Raw genomic sequence first — 22,041 nt, forward strand, 5'->3', positions numbered from 1 at the left:
GGGCTGCTCTACAGATCCAGCCACATCATGTGTCCCTTACAGGGTCACCTGAGTGGGCAGCCTGGGGTCTGCTTTCAGGGTGAGAATCAGACCTGACTCCGTAGGATGGAATGTGCAGATTATCAAGATTTATCAAAATGGAGGTGATCGGCGTTCCATAACCACATCAATGAAAAGCCATCAAAAGGAAAAGACTTTTTTAAAAAACAAAGTTCACTTTATTACATTAATTGTATATAACTAAAAGAATATGAAGTGCAGACTTGTCTAAATTCTCTTGCTGATTATCTTGAAGTCAATGTCACCCAGTGTCATGGTCTGAAAGCCAGAAAAGACATCATGAAACATTCATCTGATGTTGAATTGTAAATGATAGTTAAGCCCCCAGTATGCTAACATATGTAGTCATTCAAAGACTCTTCTGTTTTCTATAGGACCAGAGGAAGGGTTGGCAATCTTTTCTAAAATCCCGTGCTGAGTCTTTGTCACTTTACTTCCTCACGTGGAGAGTTGTCCTGCCTTTTACTGAATTCCTCTCTACATCAATGACTGTTAGAGCAAGACCATCCAAACCAGTCCAATCTGATCCAATTTCTCAAAGTTTCATTGAGCACCTACTATGGACCAAACACGTGTTGAGCACCGAGGACAAGTGTATGGGGAAACACCTGGGCATCCAGCCTGAAACTTAGTAGGTAGTGCATAATTTTCCTCCCAAAGCTGTGGAGCCAATAAAAACCTTAGATTCATTGGATCCGTACGTTTTTGAGTTTTTGAGCGTTGCTCCTTTCTCCCCCAGCCCTTCCCTCCTGCTGATTCTCTTGAACAAGACTATGGCAATGATGTGGGGTGATGTCATCAGGGTGACAAGGGAGCCCTTTAGTTTCAACAGCAATGAAATGGAACGGAAAGATCTAGGTTTGAACCCTAGTTCTACAACTCATTAGCTGGATGACCTTGGACAGGTCAACCTGTCTATTAAGTCCCCCATCCTGCCTCCCTCACAGGAGATGAGAGGATTAGGGGTAATGGAGCATATCAAAGACATTGGCCAGGACTGAGTCCAGGACTGAGTCCAGGACAGCTTATCTCCCACTGCCCTGCAGGTGCCTCTCTCCTCTGCTGTGAATGTGCCGGGGACTGCAAATTTCATGGTTGACCCTCACTCTCTCCCTAGTTGAGGGATTTCTCCCCTTGAACAGGGTGATGACAGACCCCTTGCGCAGTGTTCTGCCTTCTGTTACTCCCCAAAATACAACCTGTGGGCAAGGAAGAGCCGGGGGGTGGGGGGGACACTGTACTATAACTGCAGAAGAAACACTATACTATTCACTCCCATTTGGGGGATAGGATGTGGCCGACAGCCAGGCACCAAGGGTGATGTGACACACACAAACCGGAGTGTCAGATCCATAAGCTGCCATGACATTGCCATGAATATGGTTCTCCTTATAAATGCCAAAAGGGCAAAGGCATTTACTGAGTGCCCTGGGCTTGCAAGGCAGATGGAGATCTCTGTGTTCATTGGTTAGTGATGCAGAAGGGAAGGGTTATGGCTAACAATTACTGCAACGTCATAAAATAGAAAAAGCAATGAAACAGCCTGACTTTCTGCCAAACCAAGCCTTCCTTGCGCGTGGGTGCTGCGTCCATGGGAAGGGTTGCTCCATGAATCAGAGGACCACAGGTGGGAATGAATGGATTTCTGTCCTCCAGCCTGTGAGCGAGACTTGTGTCTACATCCCAGCAGAGTCTAAGAAGTGTGACCTGTGCTGGTGGCTTTGCACGACCCTGTGTCTCCTACCAAGCTCCTCTCCTATCCCATCCTATTTGGGTGTTGGGGAAGGAAGGGGAGAGGAGACAGGGGATGGCAGTGAGGAAGGAAGGAAGTGGGGGAGGTAGGAGTGGTCCACCCTGACCAGGAAAGTGGTAGTGGAAGGACAGCCTGAAGGAACCGGGAGAGGCAGGGAAGCACCAGCTGGGGCCACCACCAGCACATGGGGGGCTTTTGGTGAATTAGAAAAGTGTGCCCCTTCCTTAAGACACCATACTTCTCTATTGGAAAACTGCCCTAATACACTGCACTGGTTTTATTAGAACAAGATGCCTTATTAGCATCCATTGCAAGCCAGTAAGAAATGTACAAAACTCCGCCGTCTACAATGGGAGTTGGCTTCTCCTAGGGTGGTACAGTGTATCACCGTGGACTGCTGCCCTGTGAGACAGATCCAACTCAGAGGAACCCTAGCTCTGCCATTTCCTGGCTGTATGATTGCCTCAGTTTCCCCATTAAGAAAAGTCAGTGTTGGTGGGAAGATTCGAGATAACGTGTGAAAGCTGCCTGGGCACAGTGGATGTTCAGTAAGTGGTAGCAGAGATTGACCCCTGGCCCCAAGCACGAGGACCCACAAGCTCAGAGTGTCAACTTACGCTGGTGGCTGTGTCACCGTTGAATTCAGTCACGGACTTGATGCCTTTGAAAGTTGTCACCAGTTTATTCTCACCTTCCAGCTGAACCACCGCCTGCATGGGACATAAGGAATGGCCTAGGAGGAAGGGTCTGGGAGGGAGTAAACCTCTCGCTAATGAGGTTGGCTCCCCTGCATAGGTCTCTGCTTGCAGCAACCAAACCCTGTTCTCTGGCTCTGAACAGAAGTGAGGTGCATGTAAGAACTAAAGAAAATGGCAGGGCTTCTTTTGTCAGACTTTTCATCTATGGAATGTGATCTAGGAGTCAGCATAAGACCCCTAAGCTGTCTCAAATCAAACACAAATAAAATTGATTCAAGTCGCAATTCTCCAAGCCAATGGAGGGAGGGAGTAGCAAAATTCAAAATCCTGGCCAATTGGAAGAACACATATTTTTGCTTTGTATTATTTTATATTATTCCTTCTAGCACCTTTATCTTTCCTCTTGTGGTCTCCTTTTCATGCATCCAGGAAGAGGTAACAGAAACCCAGCATGGAGCATAAGACACTGGCCAACGTTAAAATTTGCCTCCAAAACGGACAATTGTAAAAGGCCTGTGGTAAAACCCATGACAGCCTGCCCCTTACCGTGGGCCATATAAGAGAATTTCCCTCCTAAAATCTATCATAGATTTCCTGACTTGTACTGTTCTATCTAGAGAAGCAGAAATCAAGAGCCATCAGAAGAGGTAAAAAAAAAGACCAACAGTTGTGCGGAGACCAATGCACAAAGTTGTCTGGGGTCAGGGGATGCTGGGGGAGAGGAGTGAAGATGGCCACTCAGCGGTACTGGGGATGCTGGGGTGTGTGGGGTTTTGGAGGGAGGAACAGAGGCCCTTTGTGGGGGGCGCCCCCCTGCCTGGATCTCCCTGCCACCGCCTGCCCACCACTCACACATCCCATACCCAGCTCTCATCGCACACCCTGGCCACAGCCCAGCGGAGGTGACACCGCCCTGCCCGCTGCCTTTGCTCTGGGAAGGGTGACTGTGCCCATTTCACAGATGAGGTAGCAAAGTCTAGGGGCTCATTGACCAACCCGCAAGGCTTGGTCTGAAGGCCTGCTTTGGTTCTTTGGTGTCGCAGGCACCTCCTTCAGGAAGTCTCTCCCCATGACCACTAGCTCTAGGCTCAGCAAAGCCATTTCCTTTGGCTCACGGATGACCTCAGGGCTCTGTTAGGGGTTTTGCACAGACTGCCACTTGCCCGTTGCTGGGCCTGGGTGATTCTGAGTCTTAGACTCCTGCTCTGGGCCTGGTTCCCCATACCCTCCATATGGGAGAGATCGGACTCTTGGGCCAGAGCTCCTCCAGAGGGTCGCAGGAAACTGGGAGCTTCCCTAAGAGCTTCTTCCTTAAGAGCTGTCTTTTCCCCTCTGCCTCTCACCCCGGCAGTGGGTTCAGAGATAGGGTACCAGCAGTGGGAATTGTGAGGTGGGAGCCTTGAGGGAGGAAGCCTGAGACCAGGTTCCAGGGAAAGTTCTGGAAGCAGAGGGTGGCTGGAGGGGGCACCTCCTACCTTGAACTTCTCCCCAGTCAGGAATTCCAGCTCACACTCCTCCCCCAAGGTGAACTCGTTCTGGATCACTTTGGAGTCAGTGATGATGGTGAACTTGAAGTGGTTCCCGTTATGCACGATTTCTGACACCCCCTTGATGTCCTTTCCCTTCTGGATGAGGTCATCAGGCATACCTGGTGGAAAGCACTGGAAGTTTAGAGGTGGGCAGAGGTGGGAGCTGCAAGGTCACAAGAGAAACTCCGTGATGTGGAGGGGGAGGGGAGACGCCGTGTTTCCCCGGAGGCCTCAGCATTTTCTGCAGTCCTGTGAGCAATGTGGGTTTTGACCTCTGAAAGTGCAGGTCAGTGGCCTGACTTGGCCTGATCTCATGCACCTGCTATCTTGCCAGTTGGTTTATAAAAAAAACACACCCGGGGCTTCCCTGGTGGCGCAGTGGTTGAGAATCTGCCTGCTAGTGCAGGGGACGCGGGTTCGCGCCCTGGTCTGGGAGGATCCCACATGCCGCGGAGCGGCTGGACCCGTGAGCCACAACTACTGAGCCTGCGCGTCTGGAGCCTGTGCTCCGCAACAAGGGAGGCCGCGATAGTGAGAGGCCCGCGCACCGCGATGAAGAGTGGCCCCCGCTTGCCGCAACTAGAGAAAGCCCTAGCACAGAAACGAAGACCCAACATAGCAATCAAGCAATCAATCAATCAATAAATTTAAAAAACTTAAAAAAAAAAAAAAACACACCCGTCTGCCCAGGGGAAGCTTTTCTCGGCTGAGCACCTGCTTCCTACTTGCTCTCCCTCCTCATTCCTCCTACTTTAAAGCCTTCAGACTTTGCTCTTTTGAGTGTAAAGCATTTTGTCCTCCACATTCAGGGGACCATCCAGCTTGTCTCCCAAGCCAGGTCCCCACTGAGAGTGGAAGGGGAGCTCTTAATAATTATGCCAGAACGGCAGGCACACACCAGGACTGTGCCTGGCAAACCTATGTTCCCCTATCCTTACCTCCACCTCTGCCATCGAGGCTCTTGAGGAAGATGGACCAGGAGTCCCTTGCCCGGGGACAGAGCTTTACGAATTTCAGAGCATGTCTATGTTGTTACGTGAATTGAGGTTCATGAAAACCAGGTACATTGACAGTGGTGGGGAGGGTCCTGTTGCCCAGGTGAGGGATGCAGGACACAGAGAGGTGGCGTGACGTGCCCTACAGGAGAAGGTCCTAGCTCTCAGCTTCCCCGAAGCTCCTCCTCTCTCTGCCTTTGCTGTCTTCCCCACCCTCTCCTCTCAGCATCCTTCCTTGTCCCCCTGCCCCTTTGCTCCCTCCCCCTGGAGGACACTGCCCTCCCCCAGCCCCGCAGGGGACACCTGCTCACCTTCCAAGGCTCAGCCAAGGCTCGCCTTTGCTCCTCCCAAGCCTTCCCTTGATGCCCTCCCAGGACCACCACATCCTCCTGTAAGTGACCCGGTGGGCTGGGGGGAAGTGATTTAAAATGTGTCTCCGGGAACTAGTGCCGGCTTCAAATCCCAGCTCAGTTTGGGATTACTACCTGTGTGACCCTGGTTGGGATTACTTCACCTTTCAAGGCCTCAATTGCCTCAATTATAAAATGGGAAGAATAACAGTACCCAACTCAGAGTTTTCTGGTGAGGCGTTAACGGGATGTTGCCTGTCTAGGGCTTGGCATGGGGCTTGATGCTGAGTCAGCACTCAGGACACGTTAGAGCATGCTTGATTGCATTTATGTCTTCTCTTTTTCTCTAAATTGTGACCTTGGAAACGTGGCTCATTGTTATCTGTCTCCATGGTATCTGCCCAGCACAGCACTCATCTCAGCGTGGGGTTGGCCTTGAATCAAAGTTTGTTAGAAGAATGAATAAATGGGGCTTCCCTGGTGGTGCAGTGGTTAAGAATCCGTCTGCCAATGCAAGGGACACGGGTTTGAGCCCTGGTCCGGGAAGATCCCACATGCCGCGGAGCAACTAGGCCTGTGACCCACAACTACTGAGCCTGCGCGTCTGGAGCCTGTGCTCCGCAACAAGAGAGGCCGCGACAGTGAGAGGTCCGTGCACCGCGATAAAGAGTGGCCCCCGGTCGCCACAACTAGAGAAAGCCCTCGCACAGAAACGAAGACCCAACACAGCCAAAAATAAACAAATAAATAATTAAATTAAAAAAAAAAAGAATGAATAAATGAGTGAACGAGTAAATGAACAGGGTCACACAACGAGGTATCAGCAGAGGTGGCTTCAATCCAGATCAGACCCTAGTTCAGTGCTCTTTCCACTTGCCTAAGGCGTAGCGTTGTGCAGGGAGGAATAGCACGAGCTTTGAAAGTAACAGAACAGGACCCCTGGTCTGTGTAAAGCTTGGACCGCCGCTCCTCCCATCCAGACGTCAGGACCCCAAAGGGCCACCACGTGTAGGACCAGACCGTCATGGCCATGGCCCCCAGCCGTGGCCCAGCACTCACCGGCTGCCTTCATGAAGGCCTCAAAGTTTTCCTGGCTCTGCACTTGGTACTTGCCGGAGAAGTTCATGGTGGCAACGAAGCTCCCTTCACGGCTGAGCCAACACTGCTGGCAGGGCTCCCAGCATGGGCTGATTTATAGGGGGCTCCTTCCCCTTCAAGTGGAGGCCATAGGTCAGCCGCTGTCGACTCCTTTATGGCCAGGTTCAAACATTAACTCCTGAGAGCAATGGTCAACGATTAAAAAAAAACCAGGTTGGGCACAGCAGTGGTTTGCTCCAATTCAGCACACCTTGATGAGTGCCAGTCAGGTGCAAAGCCCTATGGCCCTGCAGCCTTTAAGATGCTGCCCTCCCATGAAATGTGTGTCTGCGCATATATGTACATACCTACACGCGCATATATGTGTGTGTGTGCATGTGTATATGTATGTATACATATATACGTGGAGGTGTGTATGTGTACGTGTGGATCTAGATTTAGACACTCAGAAAAATACCAAAGAATCCCTTGAATCTCAAAACCTCACCTTAGTTACCTTACGATCTCTTCTCATCTTTATCATCACACTAAGTTAATTTTTACCAAGTTGTCATCAGTCCCTAGAGCTGCTTTGTATTCTGGGAATTCCTCACAGGCTCCTCCACAGTCCAAATCAATCTCCTTTTTGGGACTTCCCTGGTGATGCAGTGGTTAAGAATCCGCCTGCCAATGCAGGGGACACGGGTTCAAGCCCTGGTCCGGGAAGATCCCATATGCCGCGGAGCAACTAAGCCCGGGCGCCACAACTACTGAACCTGCGCTCTAGGACCTGTGAGCCACAACTACTGAGCCTGCAAGCCACAACTATTGAGCCCGTGTGCCACAACTACTGAAGTCTGCGTGTCTAGAGCCTGTGTTCCAATACAAGAGAACCCACTGCAATGAGAAGCCCGCTCGCCGCAACTAGAGAAAGCCCGCGTGCAGCAATGAAGACCCAGCACAGCCAAAAAAAAAAAAAAATCTCCTTTTGGAAGTGTGAAAGGGTACCTTTAAACCAGGTGTGTGGAGATTGAGATGCATTTAATTAGGCAGGGACAAGATAGGGGAAGGAAGAAGGTAGGACCTGTTGGACCCCCTGAACCTGTCGGGGGCGCTCATGCCTCTAGGCTGGCTTTCACGGGGCTCCCCCTGCCCTTCTGTTCTTCTCCCCCTGGTAGCCTCCTCTATGAATCCTCTGGGCTCAGAGAACACTTTGCAAGTACCTATACTGTCATTCCTACCGGGTTTATTTCTCCCTGCCTTTTTTTCCACTGTACTTCTTCCTTGGTATTCCCAATACTGGCACGTAGTAATGTCCAATTAATGATTAGTCAGCAAATAAAAACTGTCAGCAGATAATGAGGCCACGGTGTTTCTCGTTAAACAAAAACGAGAGATACAGAATAGTCAGATAGGAATGCCCCCTCAAACCACTGAGTCACTAGGGCTGGGCAGCCAGGAGATTAGTGTGTGTGTGTGTGTGTGTGTGTGTGTGTGTGTGTGTGTGTGTGTAAGAGAGAGAGAAAATGACAGGATAAGGGAAAGAGGGTGAGGGAGCCCGGGGTCTGTGTTCAGTGAGGTTGAGCTGCTGAGGCAGCAGGGGCTGTTCTGGGCAGGAGACTGAGAGAGAGACATCAGTTGCATCTTCCTTCTCCCTCCTGGATGATGGGGGAGGAGAGAGAACAGTGCAGCAGGCAGAAAGGAGAGGGTGTGGGGTGACCGAGTCACTAAGGCATCCCCAGCGGCAGGGAGGCAGGCAGGCTTCTAGGAAGGCTGGTGTTGAACTTGAAACTGCCAAGTGAATCCCCATCCATCTTTCTTCAGTTCTCGCCCCAACTACTTCCATGCTTCAGTAAAGCATAACCCATGAATCAATAGATGTGCAAGAGGAAAATGATGGGCTGAGCTTCATTTCTGGGTTGATGTAATGGAGCCAAGACAGCACACTGAAAACAGTACCAGGAAGCCGAGTGGCCATGGGGTGCATTTTCCCCAGGGATCCCCCAAAATCCTAGGTTGGGCTTTAGAGGAATTCAAACTAATTTTATCCAAATCCCAGAGTACCATCTAATCCCTGCTGGCATCTGGGTTACATAGGGTAACCCACTGGTTAATAGTTGACATGTGTCTGCCTAATGACTGTGCACTGGTTGAGCCCCGGGCTAAATTCAAGTTATACCTGAGACACCCCCCAATCCCTCCCCGCCATCAAGTGCTCTATTTGGGAGGATTTACTGGCAGTACCCTGGACACACCACGCTCTCTCATGCAGCCGCCGCCTGCCCAACACCCCTCCTCGGGTAAAGGGATGCCTGGCATATAAATTCCACATCAAGACCCTCTCCCCTTGACCGTGGATGTCAAAGACACAGCCCACAGTGCCGCTCAGTGGGCTCTAAGGTGGATAGGGGGACAGAGCATGATAAAATTTCTCCATAGGGCAGGACAGCACCAATCCCAGAGGCCTCTCAGAAAGCCTGGACCCTTTTCTGGTGTCCGAGGAAGAGCAGCCCCTGTGAACCGACTCCCTGCAGACCCTTCCGCCTGACCTGCCCTTCCTGCCACTCCGTCCAGGCAGTGCCTGGCATGACCAACTCAGAGGCCGGTCAAGGGGCTGGCACAGCCGTTGGAGACCTGACAGCTTCCATGGCAAAGGGACAGCCTCCTCTTGGCTAGATTGTGTGTGTGTGTGTGTGTGTGTGTGTGTGTGTGTGAGAGAGAGAGAGAGTCTTGAAGTCACAGAAATTAGTGGCCATTTCAAAATTTAACACTTGTAAGTACTTTTCCATAAAATTAAAAAAGGGTAGTGACATTTCCCGCCCACAAGCTAAGTAAACACAAGGAGAGATAAGCCTAATTGCAATGACAAAGTTCAAGTGGCTTTAAAGAAAAAAAGAATCCCACTTCATGGGCCCAGCTTCTGAGTTTTGTCCACTCGCAGCCTCCAGCCCCCTCCAAACCCCACCAGACATCCCCTCTCCTCACTTTCCCTACTCAGATGAGCAACGTGGAGGCATGGAAGGGGTGACAGCCTCTTGGTAGCCAGCATATGACTGCCATTTATTTGAGGCCAGGCACCTCTGCACTTGGATCTGATCCCAGGATGTCTGCAGCGCCAGTTTCCCCATTTCCTGGGTGTTTCAGGAGATGCCATGTACTTCACTAGAGGCAGGGCTGCAGGAGGGGAAGGACTTGAGTCTGGGTCCAGCTCTTCTCGCTAACAGACGTGTGACCCTGGACAAATCATTCAACCTCACTGGGCCTCCACTTCCTTATCTATTAAATGGTCCTGACATTCTCTGCCTAGTGAAAGCTCTGTGTCAACCCAAGTCCTTCAGGAAAGTGAAGTCAGAGGGGATCAGAGCACTTTGCATCTGCTTGGGCCAGGTGTCCAGAGGTATCTCCAGCCCAGGGCCAACTTTTATGTTTATCTCCTGACTTGGGGACAAGCTTCCTTCCCATCTCCCTGGGCCAGTGGTAATGTCTCCAGATGCCCCAGCCTCAGCTCACTGCTTACTTCTCTGACTTACAATTCCTACGGTGCTCCTGGCATCTGGGGATTTTTCTTTCTTTCTTGAGACCTCAGCTGTACATCAGAAAAGCTGTTATGGTTCAAGCTGCACATTCGATGCGTCCTGAGGGAAGAGTTTGTATCAGCTTCGTTGGCCGTGTCATCAGTCCTGCAAGTCCTGTGTTTTTATCATGTGCTGTTTCAAATCTTTTTGGTGGGGGGACTTCCCTGGTGGCGCAGTGGATAAGACTCCACGCTCCCAATGCAGGGAGCCGGGGTTCAATCCCTGGACAGGGAACTAGATCCCACATGTATACTGCAACTAAGAGTTCGCATGCCACAACTAAGGAGGCCACATGCCGCGGCTAAGGAGCCCATGTGCTGCAACTAAGGAGCCGGTGAGCTGCAACTAAAGGAGCCCTGGAGCCGCAACTAAGGAGCCTGTGAGCTGTAACTAAGGAGCCCACTTGCTGCAACTAAGACCTGGTGCAACCAAATAAATAAATAAATATTAAAAAAAATCTTTTCGGTGGAGTTTCAGGATGTACATCCTTTGACGAAACTTTTAAAAGACATTCTTAAGCCTTGCTTCTCATATGCTTATTCTTGTCTCTTCAATCATTGTAAATTCCTTCAAGAATCCCCCCTATAAAAACTGTCCGGTACCTAGAATGGGATCTGCCTTAAAACCCCTCAGTGTCCTTGGCCTTTTAGAGGTCTGCCTGCTTGAAGTAGCCACAGGGGTACAAAAGGACAAATATGCCAAACAAGAATTGTGGGTTGTGGTTTGCCCTGTAAAGGGAATCACACTTACACAGATTATACTGAAAAACGTATTCAACAATATTTCCCTTTACACCATAACTTTTAGGAATATCCCTATTGTGTAAAGTGAGACTTTCCTGTGATTTCCTATGGGCCCCCCGGTGAGTTCTCCTTTACTGTGACACGGTAGAGTAGAAAATCCTGTGGATTATGTGGCAGGTAGTGGCACTAACTCGAGGGCTGATGTAATCAAGGAAGAGCTCAAAGCTTATCTGCAAGGCTGGTTCATAAGGCTCCTGTGTTGGCTGTAAAAGCTAATAGTGTCTGCTTGTCCTGTGTCCATGTGTCCTTATGCCCCTTGCCCTCTGAGGGTTGGAGGCTTCCAGTTGGCTTCAAAGTCAGCCTGGCACTTCAAAGAGAAATCTCTCCTCAGCAACCCTTGGCCAACTAGCCACCCCGACCCTGCAGCCCTGCATTCTCTCTGCCTTAGAGTCGTGAATCATCAGCCCTTTAGAGACAGAATGGTCACTCCACTGACATCCCTCAAGGCTCAGCTCCACAGTCCCTCTCCATATAGCCCTCCTGGGGGTTCTGTTCCTCTAGATTGACATCCCCAATCATCACTTCTATTTGATTCCATGAATTCCATTACATTAAGAGTGATAAAATGCAGCTTCCACTAATTGACTACTAAGTAGGTGCTTTCTCTGAAAATTCTTACTGAATTCTCAAAGCAATACTCTAAGGTAAGCATTATTATCCCCATTTTTCAGGAGAGAAAACTAAGGTAAGAAGAGGTTAGTAATGGCTACCCAAATAGGAAGTTGCCAAGTAGGAGCTTGAACCCCGTCTGCTGGACCCAAAACTTATGGTTTTGACTTTTGTTTTTTCCATATTATAATTTTTAAAGGTATATCTTGGTTATTCTGATGAAAATTCTTCTAAACCAGAGCTTAGCATTACACTTTCCATGGAGCACGGGTCTAGAAAATGTTGACAAGACAATAGTCCAGGTGCTATTGACCTCTTGAGTCATTGATGGTTGGGTTACTGTTGGTTTAGAAATGTCCTGTTACCCTAGGTCAACTAACTGGACAGTCAACGTGCATGAAGACTGATCTTGAAGAAATGAAAGGTCCTGAGGTGGCTGCTGAGCCCTTGTTCAGTAGAGGTGCCGTGCAAAGCATATTTTATTGAATTCTAATTCTTTAAAGCTAGTATCTGCTGTTCGTCCTGTATTGGATTTACTGGAATATCCCATTTGGGCCACTCTGTAAGCACTCACCTTGTGCTTCATGGTGATTGCCTGCATCATTCTGTTCCCTCCTCCAGGGTAGACTTTCCCCAGCCTCGGATCCCACCGAAGCCACAGGCATCAGATAATTCATCCTCTTCTTGACTATTCACTCAACAAGCAATACTCTGACCTACTGTGTGAAGTTCCGGCAGGGGTTATATTTTGAATCTACAAAGGAACTCCCTGTCTAGTAAGGAGCATGAAGAGAGTCAAAACTGCCCTTTGAATAGCATGAAGTTTAAATAATACTTCAAAATATAGGGGATGATTGAATTAAGAGTAAGAAGTAATTTTTAAAAAATATTTATTTTATTTTTATTTGGTTGCGCCGGGTCTTAGTTACAGCAGGAGGGCTCCTTAGTTGTGGCATGCATGTGTGATCTCATTCCCTGACCAGGGATCGAACCCACGCCCCCTGTATTGGGAGCACGGCGTCTTAACCACTGCATCACCAGAGAAGTCCCAAGAAGGGATTTTCCGGACAGGGAAGGAATCAGGATAGTTTCATGAATAGAGAACAAAGCATGCAAAGGCTTGAAAAAATATACTGTTGCTGAAGAAAGGCATGTCATTTGGGGAGGAAGGATAGAGAGGAGGATGGAAGAGTCTGTGTACGGGAACCGGAGATGGGAGCTGGAGAGGGAGGCCACAACCAGATAGTGACAGGGAGGCTGGACTGTATTTCCCAGCCTATAGTTTCCCAAAATGGGGTATATATCAGTACAAGAGATGATTTTAGATGGGATATAGATGGACAATTTACATATTAATAGTTTTGCACTTAGTCAAACATGTATTAGAAAAATATACATCAACTTATGACCTCATGAATATTATTGCCTTGGATAAGGTCAGGTTGTTTTTTTTAAGGAGTCACTTAGAGAAAAATACTACATAACTAATAGTACAGGAGTCCAGGGTGGAGAACAGATATTACCCTAGGTATTTCAAATGCAGGAATTGAATATGGGAGATTGGTTACCAAGGTGATGGAAGAGCTGGAAGAGCAAAAGGGAATTTGAAGCTGCTGATGTCTCTGGGCTGGAACCCAGAGATCTACACCTGCTTCTACCGTGTTGGAGGTTGCTGGTACCTTCAGTTCTGGATCCATCTTGACCAAGCTGCTGGAATCTAGAGCCACTGCACTCCTGCTGCCACAGCAGCAACCACGAGAACTTCAAGTAACTGCTGCAGAAGGAAGAGTGTTTCCTCCTGCTGATTTCCAGTTGCCCTCTGGTTGTGTGATTGGCATACCCTACATCCTAACAGAAAAGCAGCTGTATGGTGTTAGGGAGTGTTCTAATTTCATACTTTTACATGTACCTGTTCAGTTTTCCCACCACCACTTATTGAAGAGGCTGTCTTTTCTCCACTGTATACTCTTGCCTCCTTTATCAAAGATAAGGTGACCATATGTGCGTGGGTTTATCTCTGGGCTTTCTATCCTGTTCCATTGACCTATATTTCTGTTTTTGTGCCAGTACCATATTGTCTTGATTACTGTAGCTCTGTAGTACAGTCTGAAGTCTGGGAGCCTGATTCTTCCAGCTCCGTTTTTCTTTCTCAAGATTGCTTTGGTTATTCGAGGTCTTTTGTGTTTCCATATAAATTTTGCAATTTTTTGTTCTAGTTCTGTGAAAAATGCCATTGGTAGTTTGATAGGGATTGCATTGACTCTGTAGAGTGCTTTGGGTAGTATAATCATTTTCACAGTGTTGATTCTTCCAATCCAGGAACATGGTCTATCCCTCCATCTGTTTGTATCATCTTGAATTTCTTTCATCAGTGTCTTAAAGTTTTCTGCATACAGGTCTTTTGTCTCCTTAGGTAGGTTTATTCCTAGGTATTTTATTCTTTTTGTTGCAATGGTAAATGGGAGTGTTTCCTTAATTTCTCTTTCAGATTTTTCATCATTAGTGTATAGGAATGCAGGAGATTTCTGTGCATTAATTTTGTATCCTGCTACTTCACCAAATTCACTGATTAGCTCTAGTAGATTTCTGGTGACATCTTTACGATTCTCTATGTATAGTATCATGTCATCTGCAAACAGTGACAGCTTTACTTCTTCTTTTCTGATTTGGATTCCTTTTATTTCTTTTTCTTCTCTGACTGCTGAGGCTAAAACTTCCAAAACTATGTTGAATAATAGTGGTGAGAGTGGGCAACCTTGTCTTGTTCCTGATCTTAGTGGAAATGGTTTCAGTTTTTCACCATTGAGAAAGATGTTGGCTGTGGGTTTGTCATATATGGTCTTTATTATGTTGAGGTAAGTTCCCTCTATGCCTACTTTCTGGAGGATTTTTAACATAAATGGGTGTTGAATTTGGTCGAAAGCTTTTTTTGCATCTGCTGAGATGATCATGTGGTTTTTTTCCTTCAATTTGTTAATATGGTTTATCACATTGATTGATTTGCATGTATTGAAGAATCCTTGCATTCCCTGGATAAACCCCACTTGATCATGGTGTATGATCCTTTTAATGTGCTGTTGGATTCTGTTTGCTAGTATTTTGTTGAGGATTTTTGCATCTATGTTCATCAGTGATACTGGCCTGTAGTTTTCTTTTTTTGTGACATCGTTGTCTGGTTTTGGTATCAGGGTGATGGTGGCCTCATAGAATGAGTTTGGGAGTGTTCCTCCCTCTGCTCTATTTTGGAAGAGTTTGAGCAGGATAGGTGTTAGCTCTTCTCTAAATGTTTGATAGAATTCACCTGTGAAGCCATCTGGTCCTGGCTGGTCCGTATTGGAAGATTTTTAATCACAGTTTCAATTTCAGTGCTTGTGATTGGTCTGTTTATATTTTCTATTTATTTGTGGTTCAATCTCAGAAGGTTGTGCTTTTCTAAGAATTTGTCCATTTCTTCCAGGTTGTCCATTTTATTGGCATATAGTTGCTTGTAATAATCTCTCATGATCCTTTGTATTTCTGCAGTGTCAGTTGTTACTTCTCTTTTTTCATTTCTAATTCTATTGATATGAGGCTTCTCCCTTTTTTTCTTGATAAGTCTGGCTAATGGTTCATCAATTTTGTTTATCTTCTCAAAGAACCAGCTTTTAGTTTTATTGATCTTTGCTATCATTTCCTTCATTTCTTTTTCATTTATTTCTGCTCTGATATTTATGATTTCTTTCCTTCTGCTAACTTTGGGGTTTTTTGTTCTTCTTTCTTTAATTGCTTTAGGTGTATGTTTAGGTTGTTTATGTGAGATTTTTCTTGTTTCTTGAGGTGGGATTGTATTGCTATAAACGTCCCTCTTAGAACTGCTTTTGCTGCATCCTATAAGTTTTGGGTCATTGTGTTTTCATTGTCAATTGTCTCTAGGTATTTTTTGATTTCTTCTTTGATTTCTTCAGTGATCTATTGGTTATTTCATAGTGTATTGTTTAGCCTCCATTTGTTTGTATTTTTTATAGACTTTGTCCTGTAATTGACATCTAGTCTCATAGCATTGTGGTCGGAAAGGATACTTGATACGATTTCAATTTTCTTAAATTTACCAAGACTTGATTTGTGACCCAAGATAGGATGTATCCTGGAGAGTGTTCCATGAGCACTTGAGAAGAAAGTGTATTCTGTTGTTTTTGGATGGAATGTCCTATAAATATGAATTAAGTCCATCTTGGTTAATGTATCATTTAAGGCTTGTGTTTCCTTATTTATTTTCATTTTGGATGATCTGTCCACTGGTGAAAGTGGGGTGTTAAAGTCCCCTACTATGATTGTGTTACTGTCGATTTCCCCTTTTATGGCTGTTAGCATTTGCCTTATGTATTGAGGTGCTCCTAAGTTGGGTGCATACATATTTACAACTGTTATATCTTCTTCTTGGATTGATTCCTTGATCATTATGTAGTGTCCCTCTTTGTCTCTTGTAAGAGTCACTATTTTAAAGTCTATTTTGTCTGATATGAGAATTGCTACTCCATCTTTCTTTTGATTTCCATTTGCGTGGAACATCTTTTTCCAGCCCCTCACTTTCAGTCTGTATGTGTCCCTAGGTCTGAAGTGGGTCTTTTGTAGACAGCATATGTATGGGTCTTGTTTTTGTATCCATTCAGCCAGTCTATGTCTTTTGGTTGGAGCATTTAATCCATTTACATTTAAGGTAATTATCGATATGTATGTTCCTATTACCATTTTCTTAATTGTTTTGGCTTTGTTATTGTAGGTCTTCCCCTTCTCTTGTGTTTCCTTCCTAGAGAAGTTCCTTTAGCATTTGTTGTAAAGCTGGTTTGGTGGTGCTGAATTCTCTTAGCTTTTGATGGTCTGTAAAGGTTTTAATTTCTCCGTAGAATCTGAATGAGATCCTTGCTGGGTAGAGTAATCTTGGTTGTAGGTTTTTCCCTTTCATCACTTTAATTATGTCCTGCCACTCCCTTCTGGCTTGCAGAGTTTCTGCTGAAAGATCAGCTGCTAACCTTATGGGGATTCTCTTTTATGTTATTTGTTGCTTTTCCCTTGCTGCTTTTAATATTTTTTCTTTGATTTTAATTTTAGATAGTTTGATTAATATGTGTCTTGGCGTGTTTCTCCTTGGATTTATCCTGTATGGGACTCTCTGTGCTTCCTGGACTTGGTTGACTATTTCCTTTCCCATATTAGGGAAGTTTTCAACTACAATCTCTTCAACTATTTTCTCAGTCCCTTTCTTTTTCTCTTCTTCTTCTGGGACCCCTATAATTAGAATGTTGGTGTGTTTAATGTTGTTCCAGAGATCTCTGAGACTGTCCTCAATTCTTTTCATTCTTTTTTCTTTATTCTGCTCTGTGGTAGTTATTTCCACTATTTTTTCTTCCAGGTCACTTCTCTGTTCTTCTGTCTCAGTTATCCTGCTATTGATTCCTTCTAGAGAATTTTAAATTTCATTTATTGTGTTGTTCATCAGTTTGTTTGCTCTTTAGTTCTTCTAGGTCCTTGTTAAACGTTTCTTTTATTTTCTCCATTCTATTTCTAAGATTTTGGATCATCTTTACTATCATTACTCTGAATTCTTTTTCAGGTAGACCGCCTATCTCCTCTTTATTTATTTGGTCTAGTGGGTTTTTGCTTGCTTCTTCATCTGCTGTGTATTTCTTTCTCTTGCTCCTTCATCTGCTGTGTATTTCTTTGTCTTCTCATTTTGTGTTTGGGGTCTCCTTTTCGCAGGCTGCAGGTTCGTAGTTCCCGTTGTTTTTGGTGTCTGCCTCCAGTGGCTAAGGTTGGTTCAGTGGGTTGTGTAGGCTTCCTGGTGGAGGGGACTGGTGCCTGTGTTTTGGTAGATGAGGCTGGATCTTGTCTTTCTGGTGGGCAGGACTGTGCCCGGTGGTGTGTTTTGGGGTGTCTGTGAACTTATTATGATTTTAGGCAGCCTCTCTGCTAATGGGTGGGGTTGTGTTCCTGTCTTACTAGTTGTTTGGCATGGGGTGTCCAGCACTGGAGTTTGCTGGTTGTTGAGTGGAGCTGGGTCTTAGCGCTGAGATGGAGATCTCTGGGAGAGCTCTTGCCGATTGATACTAGGTGGGGCCGGGAGGTCTCCAATGGACCAATGCCCTGAACTTGGCTCTCCCAGCTCAGAGGCTCAGTCCTGACACCCAGCTGGAGCACCAGGACCCTGTCAGCCACACGGCCAGGTATGTGGGGAATTTCTTGCCTTTTGGGAAGTCTGAGGTCTTCTGCCAGCATTCAGTAGGTGTTCTGTAGGAGTTGTTCCACATGTAGATCTACTTATGATGTATTTGTGGGGAGGAAGGTGATCTCCACATCTTACTCCTCCGCCACCTGGAAGGTCCCCCTCTCATTCCTTTTTTAGCTTTAGATATTATCAATGACTCATTATCATGGAAGATTAGGATCATGAAGCTTATTTGGTGGTTTTCAGGTGTGCAGCTGGGCACACCTGTGTCGTCTTGCTGTCAGGAAATGCCCCAGACGTGCCCCATATCACCTGCCACAGAAAGTCCAACCTCTCCTCACTGGGTGGAGCATGGGCGGGACACGCAAAAGTGATAGAAGGTGGTCCCAGCTGGAGATCATGAAAAGAATTTAAGTATAATATCACCAATCTGTACACCAGGTACCTGGCCAGGAGGTAGGGGGAACACAGTAAGAAAAGATAATTCTCATGGCAAAATTCTAGTTTTGCCAATTTTCTAGGAAAACATCAGGCAGTAATTTCCAGTCTACCATGGACACCAATATTCTAGTATTTGCTTGATTTTTTAATCCTTTAGGCGCATGGATATATATGTCATATACAGTTTTATGAATTAAAGTAAAAAAAAAAAGGAAAACCTTATTGCCATTCCCAGGACCCCTCCCCGTACCCCCCTTCCCCGCATCAACCAAAATCGGAACTGGGGCTGACAGCAATAAGCCACGGCAGCCAGTACTCTTGACCGAATACTGCCATCTAGTGGCAACGAATGTAAACACCCTGGTTTATGCTGGAATCAGGAACCAGAGACTTGGAACTCAGGTTGGCAGTACCAGGCGCGAGAGCAGGGAGCCACACGCTCTATATCACTCAACTTCCTGCATGGCGTGAATGGGTAGAGAGAAGCCCACTTCTGTTCCACCTAAAGCTGTAAACCCAAGTCGCCCAGGCTAGACCAGGGGCCTCCTCCTCTGTGAAACCGTGACTGCATCTCCTGAGCCCCAGCTCTGTGTGCTGAGCCAGGCCTGTGCTTGCTTCCCCTGCAGTACTCCTCGGTTGGGCTGTGTGTGTCTTTCTGTCTGTCCCTGTCCCTCTGCCCTGCAGACTATGGGATCCTGAAGGGCAGAGCCTGGAGCCTGGCCCAGTGCCTGGTACTTTTTTAGGTGTCCAATATATATAAAATATCTTTAATCATACATCATATATATATATAATTTTATGGAATAAAAATGAGTGAATGGCAGAGTAAGTGTTCATCACTTTAATAATGTCCTCTCCAGAGAATGAGAGCTCTACTTCTCTTAAATCATTTTCTAAATGCGGAGGATACTGTGATGTTCTGCTCACATCCTCCTTCAGGAAGAAAAAGCTTCTTCCCCAGCGGCTGGGAACTGCTGGGAGAAGACCTTCAGCCCACAGCCTTCTTTGGAGATTGTATCAGCTGATGGTACAATTGTAGACAGCGATTGTATCAGCCTCGCCCAAGGTCATACCTCCCCCCCGGGGTAGCCGTGTCCAATAACTGACCGATGTAGGAGTGATTTATAGAATCATATCTGATTCCTGAAGATGCTGTGATGTCTCTAAGGTCTGGCCCCAGGGACCTAGTGTGCCTCCTTCCCCAAGCCCTGGCTAACTTGCCCCATTTCTGCACCAGGGGAAACGGACCGTTCTCCCCTCCCCTCTTACAGCTTGGGATACACCTCCAGCATTCCTACTCCTTCCTTTCAGGTAGCTCAGCTGAGTATCATAGGTTTTTAAAATATTTTCTGTGTTTTAAACTGTTCCTCTTCCCTCTGTGCCCCTGTGTGACTCGCATTGTTTCTTGGCCCTGGTGCTTTCCTTCCTTCCCTTGGCAGGTGTTTTCCTGACTCTGCTTGTGGAGTCCTGTTGTGAGATAGATGGTCAACAAGTTCCGAGTCTCCCACAGAGTATTCAGACAAATACTTCCCACCTTCAGTTTCTGCCTGTCATTCTACTTAGGAAGAAGCTGCTAGACCAGGGTGGACAAACGTTTTCTGTAAAGGGCCAGATAGTAAACATATTAGGCTTTGTGGGTGTGGATGAAAAATGTCACCTGTCGTATCAGTAAACAAAAGATGTTGGGACCATCAAGCCATTGGCCACTGCAGCCTCCATCGACTGTGCACCCTGAGGGGACTCAGGATGGAGAAAAGCAAGATACTGGCCCTAGACAGCTGCGGTGCACATCGAGGGAATGATTTCAATGAGCCCAGACTTTTACATCTTCCCATACATAGAAAAGCGCTCAATTCATTCACTTGAGATGTCTGGTTTCCTTTAATTAATAGTAATCTCTTAATGTTCTGACCACCTGGTCTTTGCTGCAAAAACTCCTATATATCCTGGCTTCTCCCTTACCTCTTCAGAGCAGTCCCTCAGAGCTATCCAAGAGGCTGCCTCCCGGGCTTAAGTCTTCAGCCTGTCCACCGAATAAAACACAATTCTCAACTTCTGTGCATTTTTTTTTTTCAGTTGACACGGGCCATAGGGTCTGTGCTGCAGCTTCTCCACTCTGCTGTCTTAGTGCAAAAGCAGCCATAGGTGGTACTCAGATGAATGGGCACAGCTGGGTTCCAGTAAAACTGTATCCAGAAGAACAGACAGTGGGCCAGATTTAGCCCGTGGGCTATAGTTTGCTGACCCCTGTCCTAGACAGTCAACATCTCCTCCCAGCCTGGGCTTGATCTATGACTGTCCTGCCTGACTCGTGTCCCATGTTGTCTCAGGCTTGTTCTCTGTGACCCTGACCTGTGTCATCCACATGCCGTGTACAATACCTGTGTCAACTTGATGGTCACTTATCGTTTTGTAACTCACTTGAAGTAATACATTATTTTATGTTGACCTTACTCTTTTGTCTTTCTAAAATTTGTTGAGAAGGACAAAATAGAGTAACCACACTCAGAGTAGCATTAGTTATTAAAAAGAGTTAACTGAGTGTTCTCATTCCCGGTCAGGGTGCTGGTAAGAACCTTGGGACCAGGAGGAAGGGAAGGTGTCAGGGTAGAGAGAGGGAAAATCATCTCCATTGCTGTAGTAATGTCTTCCTTCCTCCTTAAGCAAATACTTTATGGGGCATTTACTCTATGACAGGCACTGTCTGAGCACAGGGGATAAATCAGAGAATGGAACAGAACTATTCCCTATTTTTCTGGGAGCTTCCATTATGGTGAGGAGAAACCAGTGACCCTCTAGAGTGTCTGGTGGTGACAAGTTTATGGAGAAGAGTAAAGCAGCGTAGAAGGATAACTAAGTACTGTTTTTAGACCAAGTGGTTATGGAAGCCCTTTCGAATCAGGAGACCTGGGAGCAAAAACCTGACTGCATCGAGAGGAAGATCATTCTGGGCAGAGGACAAAGCGGTTGCAAAGACCTGAAGTGGCGCCATGTTTGTCACGTGGAGGAAAAGGTGGGCACCGTTGTGGCCGGAGCAGAGAGAGCGAGGAGGAGAGTAGAGGGGATGAAGCTAAATGTTAATGCACTTGGGGGCTTCCCTGGTGCCGCAGTGGTTGAGAATCTGCCTGCCAATGCAGGGGACGCGGATTCGAGCCCTGGTCTGGGAGGATCCCACATGCCGCGGACCAACTGGGCCCGTGAGCCACAACTACTGAGCCTGCGCGTCTGGAGCCTGTGCTCCGCAACAAGAGAGGCCGCGATGGTGAGAGGCCCGCGCACCGCAATGAAGAGTGGCCCCTGCTTGCCGCAACTAGGGGAAGCCCTCCCACAGAAACGAAGACCCGACACAGCCAAATAAATAAATAAATAAAAATTTTAAAAAAATGTTAATGCTCTTATATTTCTAATTGCCTCTAGAAAGGAGCTGTTGCTCCAATTATTTCCTGAAATATGAATCCAGGCTCATTGTCATGAAGGATGCCATGCTCTATATTAAGAGCTCATGATTTCACTAACCCCTTCATGAACTTCTGTGTTGGACATTTTTAGGTGTCCAAACAAAGGCCATTTGGAAGCACTGTATTGTGAGCATTACACTGAGTCAATCTTCCTCACCACCCTTGAGAGAGTCCCCATTAAAAAGCTTCCTCTCTATCCCCCCCAAACCCTTTTCCTATTTCCCTAGCTGCCATTTTTACCTTTATTCAAGGCAGCTTGTTAGCCCATTGTTCTTCATTCATTTATTTATTCATTCATTTATTTATTTATTTATTTATTTATTTATTTATTTATTTTTGGCTGTGTTGGGTCTTCGTTGTTGCGCGCGGGCTTTCTCTAGTTGTGGTGAGCAGGGGCTACTCTTCATTGTGGTGTGCGGGCTTCTCATTGTGGTGGCTTGTCTTGTCGTGGAGCATGGGCTCTAGGCACGCAGGCTTCAGTAGCTGCAGCA

The 22,041-nt window shown here is 46.6% G+C and overlaps 1 protein-coding gene across 1 annotated transcript; it reads right to left on the reverse strand.

Annotated features, from left to right (window-relative positions):
* Positions 1 to 211: 211 nt before the first annotated feature.
* On the reverse strand, positions 212 to 6,558 carry FABP1 (fatty acid binding protein 1). The gene is made up of 4 exons (XM_068564703.1): positions 6,445 to 6,558; positions 3,987 to 4,159; positions 2,431 to 2,523; positions 212 to 318 (listed from the first exon to the last, which is right to left on the reverse strand). Exons 1-4 carry the CDS (start codon positions 6,509 to 6,511, stop codon positions 268 to 270), a joined length of 384 nt encoding a protein of 127 aa, XP_068420804.1. The 5' UTR covers positions 6,512 to 6,558; the 3' UTR covers positions 212 to 267.
* Between the last annotated feature and the right edge of the window lie 15,483 nt (positions 6,559 to 22,041).

Source organism: Eschrichtius robustus, chromosome 15 (genome assembly GCF_028021215.1).
Source record: "Eschrichtius robustus isolate mEscRob2 chromosome 15, mEscRob2.pri, whole genome shotgun sequence".
Classification (NCBI taxonomy): domain Eukaryota; kingdom Metazoa; phylum Chordata; class Mammalia; order Artiodactyla; family Eschrichtiidae; genus Eschrichtius; species Eschrichtius robustus.

Coding starts and splice junctions, on each gene's coding strand:
- FABP1 (XM_068564703.1), bottom strand. CDS start 6,511: ATGAACTTCTCCGGCAAGTACCAAGTGCAGAGCCAGGAAAACTTTGAG. Junction 4,160..6,444: donor GGCCTTCATGAAGGCAGCCG/GTGAGTGCTGGG, acceptor GCTTTCCACCAG/GTATGCCTGATGACCTCATC. Junction 2,524..3,986: donor TGACTGGGGAGAAGTTCAAG/GTAGGAGGTGCC, acceptor TGTCCCATGCAG/GCGGTGGTTCAGCTGGAAGG.